Raw genomic sequence first — 19,726 nt, forward strand, 5'->3', positions numbered from 1 at the left:
ATTTGGAGTCCAAATAATTCTTACCTCAGTACCTAGAGCTGGGAAGCCACTGGAACCTAGCATTCTGTCACCACTTACTGTAATGTGGTTGATGCTGCCAGAACACGTGCTAATGGGCTAAAGTAATCAACAGCCATTGTAATTACAGTCAGACATAATTAATTTAATACCTTTGAGTCATTCAAACTTAATACCTCAGCCATTACATGATGAAACTGAGGCATAGAAGAATTACTGTCAAGGCTCGTGGGTGTGAATAAAGTCCTCCTGGGCACTTGGCAGAGATTTGGGTCCGATTCCAAGTCCACCTGTTCGTCATACGCCCCCTTGTGGCTCCCACTAGTGGTGATCATTATAACACGTTCGTGTGGTCCACATGCACGGGCCAACCTGTTGAAAGCACACTCTCCCCAGCTGTCAGGGCATAAACACTCCCCAGGCGGCTTTGCGACTTGCAGATACTCTCGTGCCTGGAGTCCATTCTCTTTCTGATGGCTGTTCATGAAGGTTGTAGGAATTTCATTTCACAGAGTCAATCCTGTTCCCCAGCTAAAGGATTTCAAAGCTGTTTCTCAGCATCATCTCTATCACCTACAGAGAAACTGAGGCACAGAGGAGGTTGTTTGCCCAAGATCACCTCATTACAATGTAACTCAAAAGAAAATATTGTTTCCTTCCCACAAGACTGGAAAGATAATTCTATAGGGAACCTGGAATATAAAACACTGGGCTGAAATTTTTAATACAGCATCCTTCATCCTGTCCTATTCTGCTTTTTGTGAGCTGTTTATCTCTGTCGTTGTTCCCTACCTGCTTTTTCCAATACAGGAAGAGGAACTAACATTGATAAATGTATCTGGTAAGCTGGGCACTGGGCTCACATAATCCTATTAAAGTCTCCTAGTGACTCTATAAGGAGAGTACGGTTGGCCCCATTTCACAAATGAAGACTGAGGCCCTGAGATATTATGTCATAAATAAAGACAGAAATGTTCTTTCTGATTCCAGAGCCACAGCATGACCCCACTTCATTCCCCCAGAAGCTCCCACCTTCCCTTGGTCTTCCTTGCAAAACCCACAGTTCAGGCCAGAGAACCTGATCCTCCCCAAAGCAGTGAAAAGACAGCATTCTCTTCTCCCACTTTCCAATGATATCGGAATCCTCCCTTGATGCCTTTTTTAATGCAGTGTTTATTGTTTTTTCTGATTACAGAAACGCTCTGCATTCATTGTAGAACATTAGGAAAAACTAAAGAAGAAAATTGAAATTGCCCAGTTTTACCCTCCAAAGATAACCCCCGTTACCATGTTTGTAAATTTCTTTCCAGGCAGATAAATGTAGATTTGAGCAGAGGGATAGATAGATAAAGGGTTTATACAAATTTGGTATCATACCGTATAAGCATTTTGTGTCTTCTTCATTACTTAATATTGTATTTTCCTAGATCAATATCATTCTTCATAAATATGATTTTACCCTAAATTTATTCATTTTGTTCTAGTTATCAAAAGTAATGGATGTTCATTGTAAAAAATTTAGAAAAGAAAGAAAATACCAAAGAAGGAAAAAAATACCCGTAACTTCGTAACTTCACCAGCCAGGGTCCAACAAATATATAATCTTCATTGCTTTTCTTGCTGTGTTTTTGCAAAGGGGACATGTGGATGTCCCTGGCTGGGTGTTCTATGGCTTCAGTGTGATGCCTGAGAAAGAAGGAAAGACATGGGGTGCTGTTTTCAGAAAGGATCTCAATGTTTTAAGTCTCTTACATGGCCAGGAATCCTTATGCCTCCGTAACTGCAAGTATTTCCCAGCATATTTTATTTGCTTGTTATCAGAAATCTGCATCTGGCCTGCTTCTTGCTGAGTCGGGTTGATTTTTCATTAGGCTATTTATAGCTAGAGAGTTGGTGTTTATTTTTTCTGGGTGAATTAGAAGATGGTGTACAAAACACTGGGTTTTGCAGTGAATCAGTACTCTCAGTTAAAATTAATAAGACCATATTGAAACCAAGGACCTCTTAAAATTACAAATTCAACCAAGGGAGAAAGGGGGGTGGTGGGAGGAATTGGGAGATTGGGATTGACATATACACACTATTGATACTATGTATAAAATAGATAACTAATGAGAACATACTGTATAGCACAGGGAACTCTACTTAATGCACTGTGGTGACCTAAATGGGAAGGAAAAAGAGGGGAAAAATTCACTTTGCTGTGCAGTAGAAACTGACACAACATTGTAAAGCAGCTATACTCCGAAAAAAATTAATTAAAAAAAATAAAATTACAAGTTCACACCCAGAATTAACAGCCCTGTTGCATCTTAGATTGGGAAGAAGCTTTAGCCTCCATTCAAAGCTTGGATGTCCTTGACGACATCCCTAATCCTGGCCATCCAGTGAGTGCTGGGTGACCCATAGTGTGGGGAATATCGAAGGAGTACCCACCCCACCGCCACAAACAAGCTCATTTCTGAGCATCTCAGTCTGTTAAAATGTGTTTTCTTCTGTTTAAGTGAAATACGCACTAGAACATCCATTCTTGGTTTTGTCTCTACTGCTAGAATACATGCAGCCCTTCAGAAATTCAAAGAAACGTAGCACCTCCCCTTCATAGCATTTCCTATATTTGGGGGTGCTGCCTGCTAGTAGACATTATTTGATACCATTGAGTCTCTTTTGTCCAACTTCAGCCTAAATTCCATACTGATTTTTTTTTAATTGGTTCAAGAGAAACTTGTGAAGTTGCCACAAGATATGCATAGCAAACAGGGGGCATATTCTAGACATAAAATTGCAGTCATTACCTCTGGAGGAGGAAAGGGCCGTGAGAGAAATAATAGCATTAGGCCTGGCCACGAGGCTGCTCCTGCTTTGCATACAGAACTTTAATTAATAAAATGACAAACACTGGTAGCACATAATTGGAAAGTCTATTGGGCCCCACCAAGAGGGAGGGAAAAATGGCCCAGAAAGGGCAGGCTGGGGCCAGAAAATACAATTGCTGGTGGCGTGCTCCTGGCGTTGTCTCTTTTCACTTGTCTCATTTGTTGTCTGCATGTAAAAGGGTTTATTAGTCAAAAGCTGTCACTTATGATCTATATCTATTAGAATGGGTCTAGAAAGGATCAAAAATTTTATTGTTACAGGCTCCGACAAGTGTTACTTCCCACAAATATTATGTAGGATTTGTATAAGATTTCCCATATTTGTGTGAATACATTTGAGGTACACCACACACACACACACACACACACACACACACACACACACACACGTATTTGTGACTATTAATTGTCTGGCAGAGGCAGAAACAAAGGTTGTAAATGGTTTAAAATGCACTATATCGGTAATTCCCCCAATATGAAGATGCTTCTATGATAAGATCTTATTAAAATATAAATTCTGATTCAGTAGGTCAAGGGTAAGGCCTGAGACCCTACATTTCTAACAAACTCCCAGTCATGCCAACACTGCTGGTCCACAGACCACACTTTGAGCAATGAGTATCCAGAAAACCTTCACAAGACACACCCAAAAGATTTATGTATTACCGTAATATGTTACATGTGTATAGCTCTATAGATACGGTAGAAGGAACATAGAACCTAGTATGGAACCCAGGTCTGCAGCATATGGGCTTAGTGACCATGCATGACATACTTAACCTTTCTAAGCCTTAGATTCCACATCCGAAAAATGGGTATGATAATATATACAGGAAGGGATGTTGTGAGTGTAAAATGAGACAGCATGTACGAGTGCCTAGTATAGCTCTCTAATATTCAATAAAAAGTCAGTTAATGCAGGAATAAATTGCAGACATAGAGAATGGATTTGAGGACACGGGGAGGGGAAGGGTAAGCTGGGGCGAAGTGAGAGAGTGGCATGGACATATATACACTACCAAATGTAAAATAGATAGCTAGTGGGAAGCAGCTGTATCACACGGGGAGATCAGCTCGGTGCTTTGTGACCGCCTAGAGGGGTGGGATAAGGAGGGTGGGAGGGAGACACAAGAGGGAGTGGATATGGGGATATATGTATACATATAGCTGATTGACTTTGTTATACAACAGAAACTAACACACCATTGTAAAGCAATTATACTCCAATAAAGATGTTAAAAAAAAGAAAGTCAATTAATGAAGTGCTTTATCCTGTAGGGCACCCAGATAGAAATTGGTCTCATTAAGATCAAATTCCAAGAGAGTTTTTTGCCTACTCTGGGTACCTGAACTTGACTGTCAAGATCAAACCAGGTCTACCTGATTTGAGTATCCATATATAATGACATCAAAAGGGTTATTTAACCTAGGGCTATATAAAGAAAATGGAAGACTTCAAAAAGGACTTCAGCCTTCAATCTGTTCTGGGAATCACATATAGCTGCTCTATACACTTAGATACAAGTAATTAATAAGGGATATTCTGTAAGAATTGATATCCGTCCTCCAGTTCTATTGAAGAAATTGTTGAGGACCCTATCCTGTAGGTCCAAGATGATAGCTCTGGTCCTGTTTGCATCCTCAGATCATCCCTGCTCACCCTCAGCCCACGGATCTCTCACTCTCAAGGTCATTCTCAGGCTTTGCCCAAGGATTGTGTGGCAGCCACATGAAGACCCTCTGCTGAGGACTGTGTCCTCCCCCACTGCAGGAAAAACACTCCTTCTATACCTTGGTGGTGGTGAGCACAGCATAAGCCATTTTCTAGCTATTTAATGATTGCCTTTTACTCAAAGTCCAAGGTGAAAATGGACCCCTCATGGAGAAGGCCAGGCTGCTTCCTGCACTAAGTAGCCCCATCTTCCCAGTGGTCTCAGCCTGGCTGCATTTTAGAATCACCTGGAGAGATTTGAAAAACTGTCAGTGCCCAGGACCTACCCAAGGCCAATTAAATCAGAATCTCTGGGGGTGGAGCCCAGATGTGGGTAGTCCCGAAAGCTCCCCAGGTGATCCTAATCTGCAAAGCATGTTGAAAACCACAGGTTTAACCATTTCATTCACTATATGTGAGCTCTACTTTCACATTCTTTAGTTCACTCAATCTTTTTTTTTTTTTTTTTTTTTTTTTTTTTTTTTTTTTTTGCGGTACGCAGGCCTCTCACTGTTGTGGCCTCTCCCGTTGCGGAGCACAGGCTCTGTATGCACAGGCTCAGCGGCCATGGCTCACGGGCCCAGCCGCTCCGTGGCATATGGGATCTTCCCGGACCGGGCCCGAACCTGTGTCCCCCGCATCGGCAGGCCGACTCTCAACCACTGTGCCACCAGGGAAGCCCCACTCAATCTTTATAAGCACTTTTAAGGCCAGCAGGGATGGTATGGTTATTATCACAAGTTTGTCTATAAGAAAATAGAGGTTCAGAAGGGGTAAGTGGTTGGCTTAAACTCATACAGTTAATTCTTTCTGGCCTTGGAGAACAAACTCCAAGTTATCCCATTGTCAACAGGCAAGGAAACAAGGAGAGTCTGACAAGCCACCTGAGAATGAATGTTGATACAAAGAGCAGTTGCTTCTGGCATGTTCTGGAAAGGCAGTGGGACGAGTGATAGAAGCAGAGGGGCAAGGCCCTAGAGGCTGCTCTCTAGTTCCATGCTTCTCTGCAGATTTTGATGCAGTAGGTCTGGGGTCGGGCCAGAGATTCTGAATCTCTAACGAGTTCCCAGGCAACATGGATGACACCAGCCTGAAGAGCCCTCCTTGAGTAGCAAAGCACTGACTGACTCTTAGAAGCAGAATCTGGAATCACTGGGTTTAAGTACAGGTGAGAAATGGTTAAGTGAAAGGCTTTAGGTTCTGCACTGCCTGTATCTTGAGAAAGAACAGCATCTGCCTGGCTACCTCACATCTTACCAGACACTCAGTGGATGAAAAACATAAATGGCCAAAAAGCATGCTTTGCTAGCTGCTCACTGACTGCCAGCAGGCAATCTTATTCCAAACCATTTGCATCCATTTCCAGAACTAGACTTTGCTGAAACTCAGACAGTGCACACCTCGGCTTGAGCTTGGCTATAGGTACCTGTTTCCTAAATAGGTGGTAATATTGTAAGATGAAAGTTAATTTTTAATTCTTCTATTTATTCATAGCACTAAACTGGATTAAGCGGCCATCTTGACCCAAATCCTGACTATCTTATGTCAAGTGTCTTGACTTGACTGTCTTATGTCCTCACTGTCAAGTGGCTCTGATTACTTTCCCTTTTGCTGTACTCAGCACAATTGCAGTTACTCATTTAAATTCAGACTTCCTGACTAGACGATAAGCTCCTTGAGGGCAGGGAAGAGATGCATAATGTACAGCACAGAGTAGGTATGCAATAAATATTTGTTGAATGAATGGATGGTCATCTCTCTCAAGGACTGATACCCAGAGGGAGCCCGGTAGACCTCTTAAGGAGCTAAGGATGCCATCCTAGGCACCATCCCTTGGCAGCCAGCCCAGTTCTCTCTTGCCCAGGCTTATTGTCATAAAATACAGTGCAGGAAGATGGAGAAGCTCAGCAGTCACTGGTCTATGGCCCCGTGTCTATTGTATAAGACAGGACTATATCTCACCGACATGCTCATGCCACTAGCAGAATCTACTTCAAATGTAGTTTCCTAAGAGCAACTGAGAACTATACAGTTTGCCTACAGCCAGTTGGCTGCGAAGTGGGTAGACCCTGCCCCCTTTCCGGGAACCTGACCCCTGGAATGCAGGCAAATGCTAAGGAGCTTCACAGGATGCAGAGCTGGTTTCTGTCCCTGAGAGGGGGAACCTGGTAAAGAGGAGGGTCTTCTTGTGTACGTATACATTTTTATTCCTTCTTACATTGATCGGCTCCTACCATGTGCCTACACTTGACAACTACTGTGAATTCAAGATGAATAAGACAGTCTCTGCCTTGAAGCAACTTGTGGCCCAAGGGGGATGAGGGTAGGAGGGAAGACAAGGCAGCAGAGCTACACCCCGTGATGGTCCCACCAGCCTCCGTTATAAGAGTTCAGACAAGGGGGATGTCATTTCTAAGACAGGTTAGAAGAAATGGCTCCATGAACAACAACAAAAAAAAGATTGATTTTTTAAGTGGCAAGAAGGAAAGAGGAGGTAGAAGAAATGGAAGGATCAAAAGCACAGAAGCAGAAAAACGTGGCAGGTGCAAATCTGGCATGTAGACCTGTGGGGGGAATCTAGGAACCCACACTCCTTTAGCCCCAACCTGTGGACTCCTGGGTGAAAACTCTGGCAGTTCCCACGACTTATCTGGTCACTCTAAGGTAATACACACCTAAAGTCTCTTCAAAACCCAAAACACATGCGTATTGAGAAATCAAAATTCCCATCCCGTCAAAACTTCTGTCTTGCTTAAAGTCAGGGCTTCTTCCTTTCCCCTCCGCCTACCACTCTCGGCCCTGTTGCAGATTAAAAGCCTGGAATCTGGAAGACGGTGATCATTGGCCTCTTTCTTCTTCATCCAACTCTCCTCCTCTTCTTGCTAACTTCTGACCCTTCAAGATCTTAAGTGCAGGGAAAGAGAAGAGGTAAGGAGAATAGGGAAGCTCTTACTTGGCCCAGACTGTTATAGTGACCTGCGTTGGTATTCTCCAGATGTGACAGGTATTTAAGGCTTACTATTTCTCACAGGGGGCACTTTTGCGGTTTGTTTGGAGGTCTACCTTTCTCCCCAGTCCCTCCACTATGGCTGGGAATCTTTTGCCTTGACTAGGGCATATGTGTCTCCCATCCAGTTGGTCACTTACTGCTTACTCTGCCTTTGGACATCTCAGGATATCTGCAGCTTCCTTCTGCTGAGTTCTATTTACCCCTCCAAGCAGCCCTTGCAGGCAAGATCTAAAATGACTGGCATGGGCTCCTTTGTACACGGCCCCCTCTAGTGTAGTTTATGTGCAGCCCTCATGCATTTTTTTTGCCCCAGCAAACTCTGGGAGCGCAGGCCACCCAAAATTGTCACTTCTCCCTTGTTCTGCCATCAAAGCAGCTAACCACCCTCTTGTTCATACTTTAGATTTTCCAGGTGAGAGATTGACACTAATCCGCTGTGCTCCCAAATTGCAGGGGGTAAATATTGAGTACTTGTTATGGTAGCACTAAAACCACTCTCTCCTGAGTTGGGATGAAAAGGGAGCCTTCTTCACAGGAAGGTGAAGTGAGGTGAAACTCATGATACACCAGAAGCACCTTCCCAAGACTCTCTCTTAGGAGTCAACCACCAACTTTTTTATATCCAAAGTCTGGTTGAGGGATTAAGAAGTGTGTACCCTATTTTCATCCACGTCTCTTGAAAGCCCTGTATCTCGCTATGCTGTCAGACTTCCCATTGAAATGTAATATCTATTGCCTCAGGGCTTGAGCCAAAATTCCTTTTTAATATTGTGTGGCACTATGTATTATCTCATCTAATTGGCCCTATAACCTTGTAAGGTAGATAAAACAATTCCCTTCTTAGAGAATAGAGAACTGAGCTTCAAATTGACCAAAGTGGCAAGAACAAGTTTTGAATCCAGATCTCTCAGACTCTAGAGCTCTTAGACCATCCTAGGAGGATACATGTGGCTCAGCAAAAGTACTTGATAGATATCCATTGAATGATTGGAAAGTTGATTTGTCTAGATTATAGAGGAATGTGAATGGCTTGATATTAATTGATAGGGAGTGAGAAACCATTGCAGAGTCACAGATGGCAGTGATAAACAGGAAAATGTGACAGAGATATACTGAAGAATTTAGAAGGGAGAAAGAATGGATAGGGAGAGGCACTTTTGGAGGCTATGGAAAGAGTACAAAGAGAAAGTTATAGAGGACGTGGTGAATGTTACTTTAGAGTCATGAGGGTAGAAGCCAGATTGAAGGAATTTAAAGAGAGAATGGGCAACAAGGAAATAAAGGCAGTGGTTACGTACCAGTTATCCAAAATGTTAACATCTGAATGGAGGTACAGAAATAGGTTGCAAGCCACAGGAGCTAGCAGGATCAAATAAAAAATATTTTTCCAGGATACGTGAAACCTGATCTTGTTTGTAAATAGAGGAGCCAGAAAGTAGAGAGACTCTGAAGGTACTGAAGAAAGGAAGAGCTGTTATTGAGAGCAAGGACGAGGGTAGCAGGGTGGAAAGAGAAGGGGTTAGAAGAAAGTGAAGGACACATCTTCCTATAAGACAGGGAAGGAAGAGAGAAGGTAGGTAAATAGATAATTATGCTGTGGGGAAAAAAAGAGGTTGAAGGAGATTGCACCTGGTACAGTAAATCTTTATCAGTAAAGTAGGAATCAAAATAATGGATCGGGAATTGGGGACCAAGAGGTGACAGCATCAGTGATTGAGGAAGAGTTTGAAACACCCACTGTGCTATGTGTGTTAAGAAATCAACTGTGGAAATCACCAGTGGATGAATAAGTACCATGAACATGAACCATCCAGGACATTAAGGTTCAACAGTCCAAATCAGCAATATTCTGTGGCCAGGGAGCAAAAGGAGAAAAAGCATGTAGCAAGCATTGCCCCAAGCTGGTCGCTGCAGGATAATGAGCTGAGGGCTGAGAGGGTTTAGTTAGCAAGAGTAGGATTAAAATTTCCAGTCATGGCATCCAGACTGCTCAAGAAAGCCAAGTGGGACCAGTGAAAAAATTTAACAGATTTGTGAGATTATCCTGGGACATGCAGTGGAGACAAGTATTTGCTACACTGGATTTGGGAAAATGGGAAAGGAATAAGCGAAGAGGTTATATGGTTATATAGACCAGGCTTACCAGGCTCAGGGGTGGCCTTCTTAGTGAAGGGTTGATATGCAACAGAGCCGGGAGTCTTCTGCTTCAGTGCCTCATGGTACGTAACCTCTTCGATCAGATTGTGAGTCAACCATGAGTTTAGAGTCTAGGAGAAAAGCAGTAGTGGTTTACAGAGAGGCATGTTTTCAAACAATGAGAATCAGAGAAAAGGAGGGATCATAGCTGATGAAAACTCCAGGTTGCCATAGGACATAATTTATCTTCCTTTCTATAATAGCCATTTTTATTACAGGATCTGAACAGGAATATTTAGGACAATGATATGCTGTAGTTGTCCTAAGTTTTAAATGTTGTTTATAGATTGTCTATCAAACGTACAACCTCTATTATTTTAAACACAAAGAGCAGAGACCTTGTTTATAGTATATACTGCCTCTGGGCATGACTGTACTTAAACTTTCTGAGATAGATTGGTTACAGTTCCCTTTCACATGTCTTAGGGTACAATGCCATAGAAACCTATAATAAAGACACAATGAAAACATATAATTATATCTTGCCTTAGGCAAAGTGTGCACCCTCATTCTGAAAGATACCACATTAAAAGATCTTTATAGGTAGATTCTTATCTCACTTTTGCCCACCAGTGACCACAGGTATCAAGTCATAGGGTCTCCAGTTAGCTAAGACATGACATGGTACCATTCAAATAAGATTATTACACTCTTTGGGGAAGGAATAAAAATCAATGATTCCTAAATCGCTAAAAGAAATTGAATCACAAAATCACTTGCCCAAGGTCACAAAGTGAATTGGGGCCACAGACAATAATCTTTGGGTCCTGTTTAGGAAGTTCATTTAATACCCTGTTGATCTCGATATACCCTTAGAGGCAGAATCTTGTGAAGTTTAAGATGATGACATCAACCTGAACAAAGTTCCAAAATTGCCCATCAGTTTCCCCCTCTCACCTCCTTGAACCTTGGTGAAAGCCACTTCGGGAGACCGCGAGTGAGATCAGGCTGTGGGTGACCAGCTCTCCTCACGGGGAAGACCCTGGCTGAGTCTCCAGCCAAATCCTTGAGAATTCCAGGAAGGTAAGTAACACCTAGTCCTTCTGGCTCTTCTCTCCCTTGCAGCTCCGAATGTCCTGGCTCATCCGTGGAGTGTTGCAGGGAAATGTCTCCTTGGTGCTGGTGGAGAACAAAACCGGGAAGGAACAAAGCAGAATGATCTGGCATGTTGCCACCACGGAAGGCTTGAGCCTGTGGCAGTGGACGGCGCTGCCTCTCCTTGATGTGGCCGACAGGTGGGCCTTTACCCAGCCCCATCAATCCCTTTTCCTGTATCAGCCAAAATGCAGAGGGGCCCTTGTCTTCCCTCCCCCTATTCCTTCTACCCAAGACACACATCCAGATACGCACAGACACGTGCACACACAAATGTGCACACACATTCTTCCTGCAGACTTACAGGAAGCACTGAGTTTCTCTGAGGGGTTTCCATGCTAATGAGATGAGTATCTCTCACGCCTCTGGCCTGGCCTGATTGGCTGCCTCCAGTATCTGTAGGAAAAAGTAGAACCGAACAACTCATATGACCCCCAAAGAATAATCAGGCTTTATGTGTATATGGCATTTGCTCTTAATTAATGGATTTTGCCTTACTTTTCCATCTGACGTTCTATTTATTCCTTATTAACAATAAGAAAACCTGTGACATAGGTAGGACAGACCTTATGGAGCCTCATTCCTGCCCTTTTACAGGGTTCTCCTTCACTGAGAACCAAAGAGGTGAAGCAACAGCAAGTCGGCATTGGAGTGAGGACTGGTGCTCTGGCCAATCCCAGTCCGTGCTCTGTGGAGCCTGGTCCCCAAAGCAGGTGGATGAGAAATTCTTCAGTAAACAGGGGAGTGCTTCTACCAAAGGCCCCGATTCCTAGTTAGATTCTAGGACTAATGCCCTTTGTAACCTTGAACTTCTCTGGACCTCAGTTTCCTCATCTTTAAACTGAGAGGGTTGGACTAGAGGATCATTAACTCCGCGTGGCTCAGAAATGGAGCAGTAACTTCTCTGCTCAGCTGCCACTTGTCTCCCCAGGATGGCACCAGTCTGCCACCTGCAGTCGGCCTGGAGCCAGCAGTGCCTGACCAGCACAGTTGCTAATGTGATGCTCCGCTGTGTCACACTGAACTCTCACAGTCGGTGCTGGTCTGTTCCGGACCAAAAAGTGACGGGGAGGGAGGGGCTCATTTATATAAATGGGACAGAAAACTGGATCTGGAAGGGATCTTTAAGCCATCTTTACTAGGCTAAATGTCAAAGCCTACGATCCAGGGCAGCCTCTGCTTTTGACTCCCCAGTACATTCAAATTGCTGTTCTAGTGGATCCTTCGAAAAATGAGGGCAAAGAGCTTAAGACAAAGTGGAGGGTGATGCCCGTTGACACACAGCTTTGTAAATATATAGCTGGGTCCCAAACTCTTCACCCAGATTTCAGAGTCTGCTATTTCCAAGAGCTCATAACTCAAGCTGTGCTGTCACACGAAGCTGCCATCAACCTCTAAGCAGCAGCTTCCCGCTCCTTCAGACGTGTGTGGGTTAAAGATCAAAGCACTTGGACATCCCAGGGCTCACTGCTGCCCCCAGGACAAATGGATTTAATTAAAACGGAGGAAGGGGCAGTGTGGGCGCCCTCACCATAGACTAGTCTTTTGTCCTTCGGGATTGCAGGGGCTCGTGTGCAGGGCATGGGGAACAGGTGGGTAATGCCAGAGTCCTCCCTCCTGGGAAATGCTAAATTAATTCAGATGAATCAAAAGGTTTTTTTCTCCTCGATCCAGCAAGTCCTCTCTCTTTCATAGCCACTCCAGGGGATTTAAGGCAAGTAAGATGTTGACTCTGTTCACTCCCGTCGGCTAGAGTTTTGTTTGAAGGAGACTTTGTTCTTAGCCTCCCTCCTTCCTGTTAAAGGCTGTTTACCAGACTGACATTTCCAATACTGATATTGAGACCAAACCGTCCTGTGGGGATTCAGACAAAGGCCAGCTTGGTTGAATGATGCCTCGTGACCTAATAAATGTGCAATTACACAAGTGGCCCCATTCACCGGGCGCCTGCCCACCACTGACATGCTCTGATGTGGGATGCTGCCCTCCCCACTCCCTGGAACTAGAGATGGTATAGGAGGCATCAAGACCCAGAGGCAAATGGAACTGGAAGAGAATGAGGCAGAGCAGCTTTCACTCGCTGAAATCCAGCTAGGCTGTAGATGTGACTGCCCCATAAAACCGAAGCAGACCTGTGGATGACAGAGCACAGGCTTTAGAGTCAGAGAGTCCCAAGTTTAAACACTGGCTCAGCCACTAACTAGTGTGACCTCGGCCAATTACTGAACCTCTCTGGGCCTTGGCACCTACATCTGCAAAATGAGTATAACATCAGTACAATTTTACAGGATTATTACAAAACTAACTAAAGTAACTGTCAAAAGCATCTATGTGTAGTACATGTCAGTGAAGTTTATTTCCCACACCCTGCATCATCATCCCTTAGTTTTGTGGCCTCAGATAATTTATTGAATACGTGGTACAAATCACAACCGCTGATCTTCCAAGTCAAGTCATATGCTATTATTTTTTAAATGTATTTATTTTATTTATTTATTTTTGGCTGCATTGGGTCTTCTTTGCGGTGCAGGGGCTTATTGCAGTGGCTTCTGTTGTTGCGGAGCACAGGCTCTAGATGTGCGGGCTTCAGTAGTTGTGGCATGCAGGCTCAGTAGTTGTGGCTCACGGGCTTAGTTGCTCCGTGGCTTGTGGGATCTTCCAGGACCAGGGATTGAACCCATGTCCCCTGCATCAGCAGGCAGATTCTTAACCACTGCACCACCAGGGAAGTCCCAAGCCATATTCTATTAAACAAAGATAATAAAGTCTATCTCTTAGGCTTGGAGAAGTAAAGTGCTTGGTGAACTGCCTGGCTCACAGTAAATGCTTAGTCAGTAGTAACTACTAACAATAACTATGATATAATAATAATAATAATAATATCTCCCCATCTAATGCCTCAGAAAAGGCTAAGATGGACAGTTTAGCAATAATAACCAGTCATGCAACCCTCAGATGGGGGTACGTGTTCATGTGAATTTGTGGTCGTCAGTGCTCTGTAGACTTCTTATAAAGGGGAAGCACATACTCCCTCTTACTTTCAGGGAGAGTGAGCTATAGCTGCCCAGATTGCCAGAAAATGAAAATGGGAGGATGGAGAAGGTAGAGGAAGAAAATAAATAAGGGAAAGAGACAAAGAAAATGGATAAAAGGCAAAGACCAACTCCCTTCCTCCCGACCCTGAGATAGACATTGGCACCTTACCATCTGCCCACATGCCATGAAGTGTCATTAGGCAGGTCCTGGCTTCAGCTATTCAGCACCTGCCTCTTGGACAGCTCTCCAGCCATGGACCTTGAGAGGGCAAGGACTTCATTCCCTATGTTGTCCCAAATCACCTCTGCTCCCAGGTTCCCCAACCTCCAGACATTACAAAGTTTTAAAAGCAACTTTATTAGGGCTTATGGATTAGCCCTAAAGAGCTCCCAGGCTCTAGAAACTCGTCAGAGCCCCCAGACATTACATGAAACTAGCCTCCACCTAGATATGGCAGTGCCCTCCTGTCTTGTCTCCTTGCCTCCATTTTTTATCCCCACCCAATCCAGTCTACACAAGGAAGCTGGAATAAACTTTCTGAAATATAAATCTAATTATTTCTCATTTTTTACATCCTTCCATGGCTTCTGTGGTTTTTAGAGTGCCTTTCAATTTCCTTTAAAGAGACCTTCATTTAGGCCCACATGTGCTCTATCCAACCATAACCTCACCAGCCCCTTTTTATACACTCTTCTATTACTCTACCTGGTAACCTCACTAAACTTCTTTCAACTCAGTTGCATCATGATAAGTTCTTACTTCCAGGCTTTTGCACCTGCCATTCTCTCCACACGCACTGTTATTCTACCTTCCATCTCCCTGATTACTACCCTTCCTTAACTTTTTAAAGAAGCGTCCCCAGACCCCTAGACTGTATAGTATACATACAATACAGTCTCATGACCCTTGAAACACCCTTATAATGACTTATCACTCTTTGCTGTCTGTTTTTTATTATCTAAATATACACGCCAACAAGGCAGGAATCAGGCCTCTCTTATATTGCGGTTTCCTGATTGTGTAGTACCATACCTAACACATATGCCCAATAAATGCATGTTGACACAATAAAGTATTGAGGGAAATTGCATGTATTTTCAAATTCCAGCTGAATTAACTGAGAATTTCACTTACTGGAATCCATCTAATATTCTTCCTCTCTTCAAACTACGTCTAACAAAACAGATAGAATCACAGTTTAAGAAATACTACTGTACAGTGTTCTGTATATCAGAACAATACCTGTGTCCCATCAGATGAACCCAAACAGCATTTGTTACTCTTGTGACAGGGAGTTCTCTTTAGACACTTGCCTGGTACCTGCACTCTCTTTGTCTCTGGGCACTGTCCTGCCACAATCACTTTGTAAGAAAGACTTTGATCTTAATTGTGTGCCCTGGTCCTTGTGAGTAGGGAGACCCAGAACTGGGCACTTGAGAGTAAAGAGCTGTATTCAGATTGCTCCCACCTCACAGTAGTCCTTCTGTCAAGACTCAGAGAATGTGCCATAGGTGTATACGGGCCGCTGACAGGGAGGCATTGATCCATGGAAGGATATTTCTTCTGTCCGCTTACAAACCGGCAAAGTGATAGAAACAATGCCATAGTCTGTCTTCATCATGAAGTGATAGGAACTTCACAACCTACTATAAATAGTGGCAAGAAAAAGCTCCAAAAGCCGTGCCCAAGATGCTTTGAGCAGTGGCAGTGCCCCTGGAGTAGAGACATGTGCTCTCAAGGTAATTTTTTTTCTATTTTTTTAACCTTTCTTTTTTTTTTAATTTAATTTTATTTACTTTTTTATACAGCAGGTTCTTAGTACTCATCCATTTTATACACATCAGTGTGTACATGTCAATCCCAATCTCCCAATTCATCCCACCCCCCCCACCCCCCGCTGCTTTCCCCCCTTGGTGTCCATATGTTTGTTCTCTACATCTGTGTCTCTATTTCTGCCCTGGAAACCGGTTCATCTGTACCATTTTTCTAGGTTCCACATATATGTGTTAATATACGATATTTGTTTTTCTCTTTCTGACTTACTTCACTCTGTATGACAGTCTCTAGATCCATCCACGTCTCTACAAATGACCTAATTTCGTTCCTTGTATGGCTGAGTAATATTCCATTGTATATATGTGCCACATCTTCTTTATCCAGGCGTCTGTCAATGGGCATTTAGGTTGCTTCCATGACTTGGCTATCGTAAATAGTGCTGCAATGAACATTGGGGTGCATGTGTCTTTTTTTTTTTTTTTTTTTTTTTGTGGTACGCGGGCCTCTCACTGTTGTGGCCTCTCCCATTGCTGAGCACAGGCTCCGGACATGCAGGCTCAGCGGCCATGGCTCATGGGCCCAGGCGCTCCGCGGCATGTGGGATCTTCCCGGACCGGGGCACAAACCCGTGTTCCCTGCATCGGCAGGCGGACTCTCAACCACTGCGCCACCAGGGAAGCCCTGCATGTGTCTTTCTGAATTATGGTTCTCTCTTGGTATATGCCCACTAGTGGGATTGCTGGGCTGTATGGTAGTTCTATTTTTAGTTTTTTAAGGAACCTCCATACTGTTCTCCATAGTAGCTGTATCAATTTACATTCCCACCAACAGTGCAAGAGGGTTCCCTTTTCTCCACACCCTCTCCAGCGTTTGTTGTTTGTAGATTTTCTGATGATGCCCATTCTAACTGGTGTGAGGTGATACCTCACTGTAGTTTTGATTTGCATTTCCCTAATAATTAGTGATGGTGAGCAGCTTTTCATGTGCTTCTTGGCCATCTGTATGTCTTCTTTGGAGAAATGTCTATTTAGGTCTTCTGCCCATTTTTGGATTGGGTTGTTTGTTTTTTTAATATTGAGCTGCATGAGCTGTTTATATATTTTGGAGATTAAGCCTTTGTCCGTTGATTCGTTTGCAAATATTTTCTCCCAATCTGAGGGTTGTCTTTTCATCTTGTTTATGGTTTCCTTTGCTGTGCAACATTAGGTCCCATTTGTTTATTTTTGTTTTTATTTCCATTACTCTAGGAGGTGGATCAAAAAAGATCTTGCAGTGATTTATGTCAAAGAGTTTTCTTCCTACGTTTTCCTCTAAGAGTTTTATAGTGTCCCATCTTACATTTAGGTCTCTAATCCATTTCGAGTTTATTTTTGTGTATGGTGTTAGGGAGTGTTCTAATTTCATTCTTTTACATGTAGCTGTCCAGCACGACTTATTGAAGAGACTGTCTTTTCTCCATTGTATATCCTTGCCTCCTTTGCCATAGCCTAGTTGACCATAGGTGCATGGGTTTATCCCTGGACTTTCTATCTTGTTCCATTGATCTATATTTCTGTTTTTGTGCCAGTATCGTGTTGTCTTGATGACTGTAGCTTTGTAGTATAGTCTGAAGTCAGGGAGACTGATTCCTCCAGCTCTGTTTTTTTCCCTCAAGACTGCTTTGGCTATTCGGGGTCTTTTGTGTCTCCATACAAATTTTAAGATTTTTTGTTCTAGTTCTGTAAAAAATGCCATTGGTAATTTGATAGGGATTGCATTGAATCTGTAGATTGCTTTGGATAGTATAGTCATTTTCACAATACTGATTCTTCCAATCCAAGAACATGGTATATCTCTTCATCCGTTGGTATCATCTTTAATTTCTTTCATCAGTGTCCTATAGTTTTCTGCATACAGGTCTTTTGTCTCCCTAGGTAGGTTTATTCCTAGATATTTTATTCTTTTTGTTGCAACGATAAATGGGAGTGTTTCCTTAATTTCTCTTTCAGATTTTTCATCATTAGTATATAGGCATGCAAGAGATTTCTGTGCATTAATTTTTTATCCTGCAACTTTCCAAATTCAGTGATTAGCTCTAGTAGTTTTCTGGGGGCATCTTTAGGATTCTCTATGTATAATATCATGTCATCTGCAAACAGTGACAGTTTTACTTCTTCTTTTCCAAATTGTATTCCTTTTATGTCTTTTTCTTCTCTGATTGCTGTGGCTAGGACTTCCAAAACTGTGTTGAATAAAAGTGGTGAGAGTGGACATCCTTGTCTTGTTCCTGATCTTGGTGGAAATGGTTTCAGTTTTTCACCATTGAGAATGATGTTTGCTGTGGGTTTGTCATATATGGCCTTTATTATGTTGAGGTAGAGTCCCTCTATGCCCACTTTCTGGAAAGTTTTTTATCATAAATGGATGTTGGATTCTGTCAAAAACTTTTTCTGCATCTATTGAGATGATCATATGGTTTTTATTCATCGATTTGTTAATATGGTGTATCACATTGATTGATTTGCGTACATTGAAGAATCCTTGCATCCCTGGGATAAATCCCACTTGATCATGGTGTATGATCCTTTTAATATGTTGTTGGATTCTGTTTGCTAGTGTTTTGTTGAGGATTCTTGCATCTATATTCATTAGTGATATTGGTCCGTAATTTTCTTTTTTTGTAGTATCTTTGTCTGGCTTTGGTATCAGGGCGATGGTGGCCTCATAGAATGAGTTTGGGAGTGTTCCTTCCTCTGAAATTTTTTGGAAGCGTTTCAGAAGGATGGGTGTTAGCTCTTCTCTAAACGTTTGATAGAGTTCACCTGTGAAGTCATCTGGTCCTGGACTTTTGTTTGTTGGAATATTTTTAATCACAGTTTCAATTTCATTCCTTGTGATTGGTCTGTTCATATTTTCTATTTCTTCCTGGTTCAGTCTTGGAAGGTTATACCTTTCTAAGAATTTGCCCATTTCTTCCAGGTTGTCCATTTTATTGGCATAGAGTTGCTTGTAGTAGTCTCTTAGGATGCTTTGTATTTCTGTTGGTGTCTGTTGTAACTTCGTTTTCATTTCTAATTTTATTGACTTGAGTCCTCTCTCTTTTTTGGATGAGTCTGACTAATGGTTTATCAATTTTGTTTATCTTCTCAAAGAACCAGTTTTAGTTTTATTGATCTTTGCTATAGTTTTCTTTGTTTCTATTTCATTTATTTCTGCTCTGATCTTTATGATTTCTTTCCTTCTGCTAACTTTGGGTTTTCTTTGTTCTTTTTTCTCTAGTTCCTTTAGGTGTAAGGTTAGATTCTTTATTTCAGATTTTTCTTGTTTCTTAAGGTAGGCTTCTATAGCTATAAACTTCCCTCTTAGAACTGCTTTTCCTGCATCCCATAGATTTTGCATTGTCATGTTTTCATTGTCATTTGTCTCTAGGTATGTTTTGATTTCCTCTTTGATTTCTTCAGTGATCTCTTGGTTATTTAGTAACATATTGTTTAGCCTCCATGTGTTTGTGTTTTTTACATTTTTTTCCCTGTAATTGATTTCTAATCTTATAGCATTGTGGTCAGAAAAGATGCTTGATATGATTTCAGTTTTCTTAAATTTACTGAGGCTTGTTTTGTGACCCAAGATGGGATCTATCCTGGAGAATGTTCTGTGCGCACTTGAGAAGAAAGTGTAATCTGCTGTTTTTGGATGGAATGTTCTATAAATATCAATTAAATCTATCTGGTCTATTGTGTCATTTAAAGCTTGTGTTTCCTTATTAATTTTCTGTTTGGATGATCTGTCCATTGGTGTTAAGTGAGGTGTTAAAGTCCCCTACTATTATTGTGTTACTGTCAATTTCCTCTTTTATAGCTGTTAGCAGTTGCCTTATGTATTGGGGTGCTCCTACGTTGGGTGCATATGTATTTATATTTGTTATATCTTCTTCTTGGATTGATCCCTTGATCATTATGTAGTGTCCTTCCTTATTTCTTGTAATATTCTTTATTTTAAAGTCTATTTTATCTGCTATGAGTATTGCTA

At 42.3% G+C, this 19,726-nt stretch overlaps 1 protein-coding gene across 1 annotated transcript in view; it reads left to right on the forward strand.

Annotated features, from left to right (window-relative positions):
• Positions 1-19,726, forward strand: part of ALK (ALK receptor tyrosine kinase) — a gene marked incomplete at its 5' end in the record, with an annotated part of 722,056 nt that overhangs the window by 611,425 nt on the left and 90,905 nt on the right. The window contains one exon of the mRNA XM_079941115.1: positions 10,877-11,046. Within this exon, the coding sequence (XP_079797241.1) occupies positions 10,877-11,046 (170 nt within the window). The remainder of the gene's footprint in view (positions 1-10,876; positions 11,047-19,726) is intronic.

This window comes from Stenella coeruleoalba (assembly GCF_951394435.1).
Source record: "Stenella coeruleoalba genome assembly, chromosome: 13".
NCBI classification, from domain to species: Eukaryota; Metazoa; Chordata; class Mammalia; order Artiodactyla; family Delphinidae; genus Stenella; species Stenella coeruleoalba.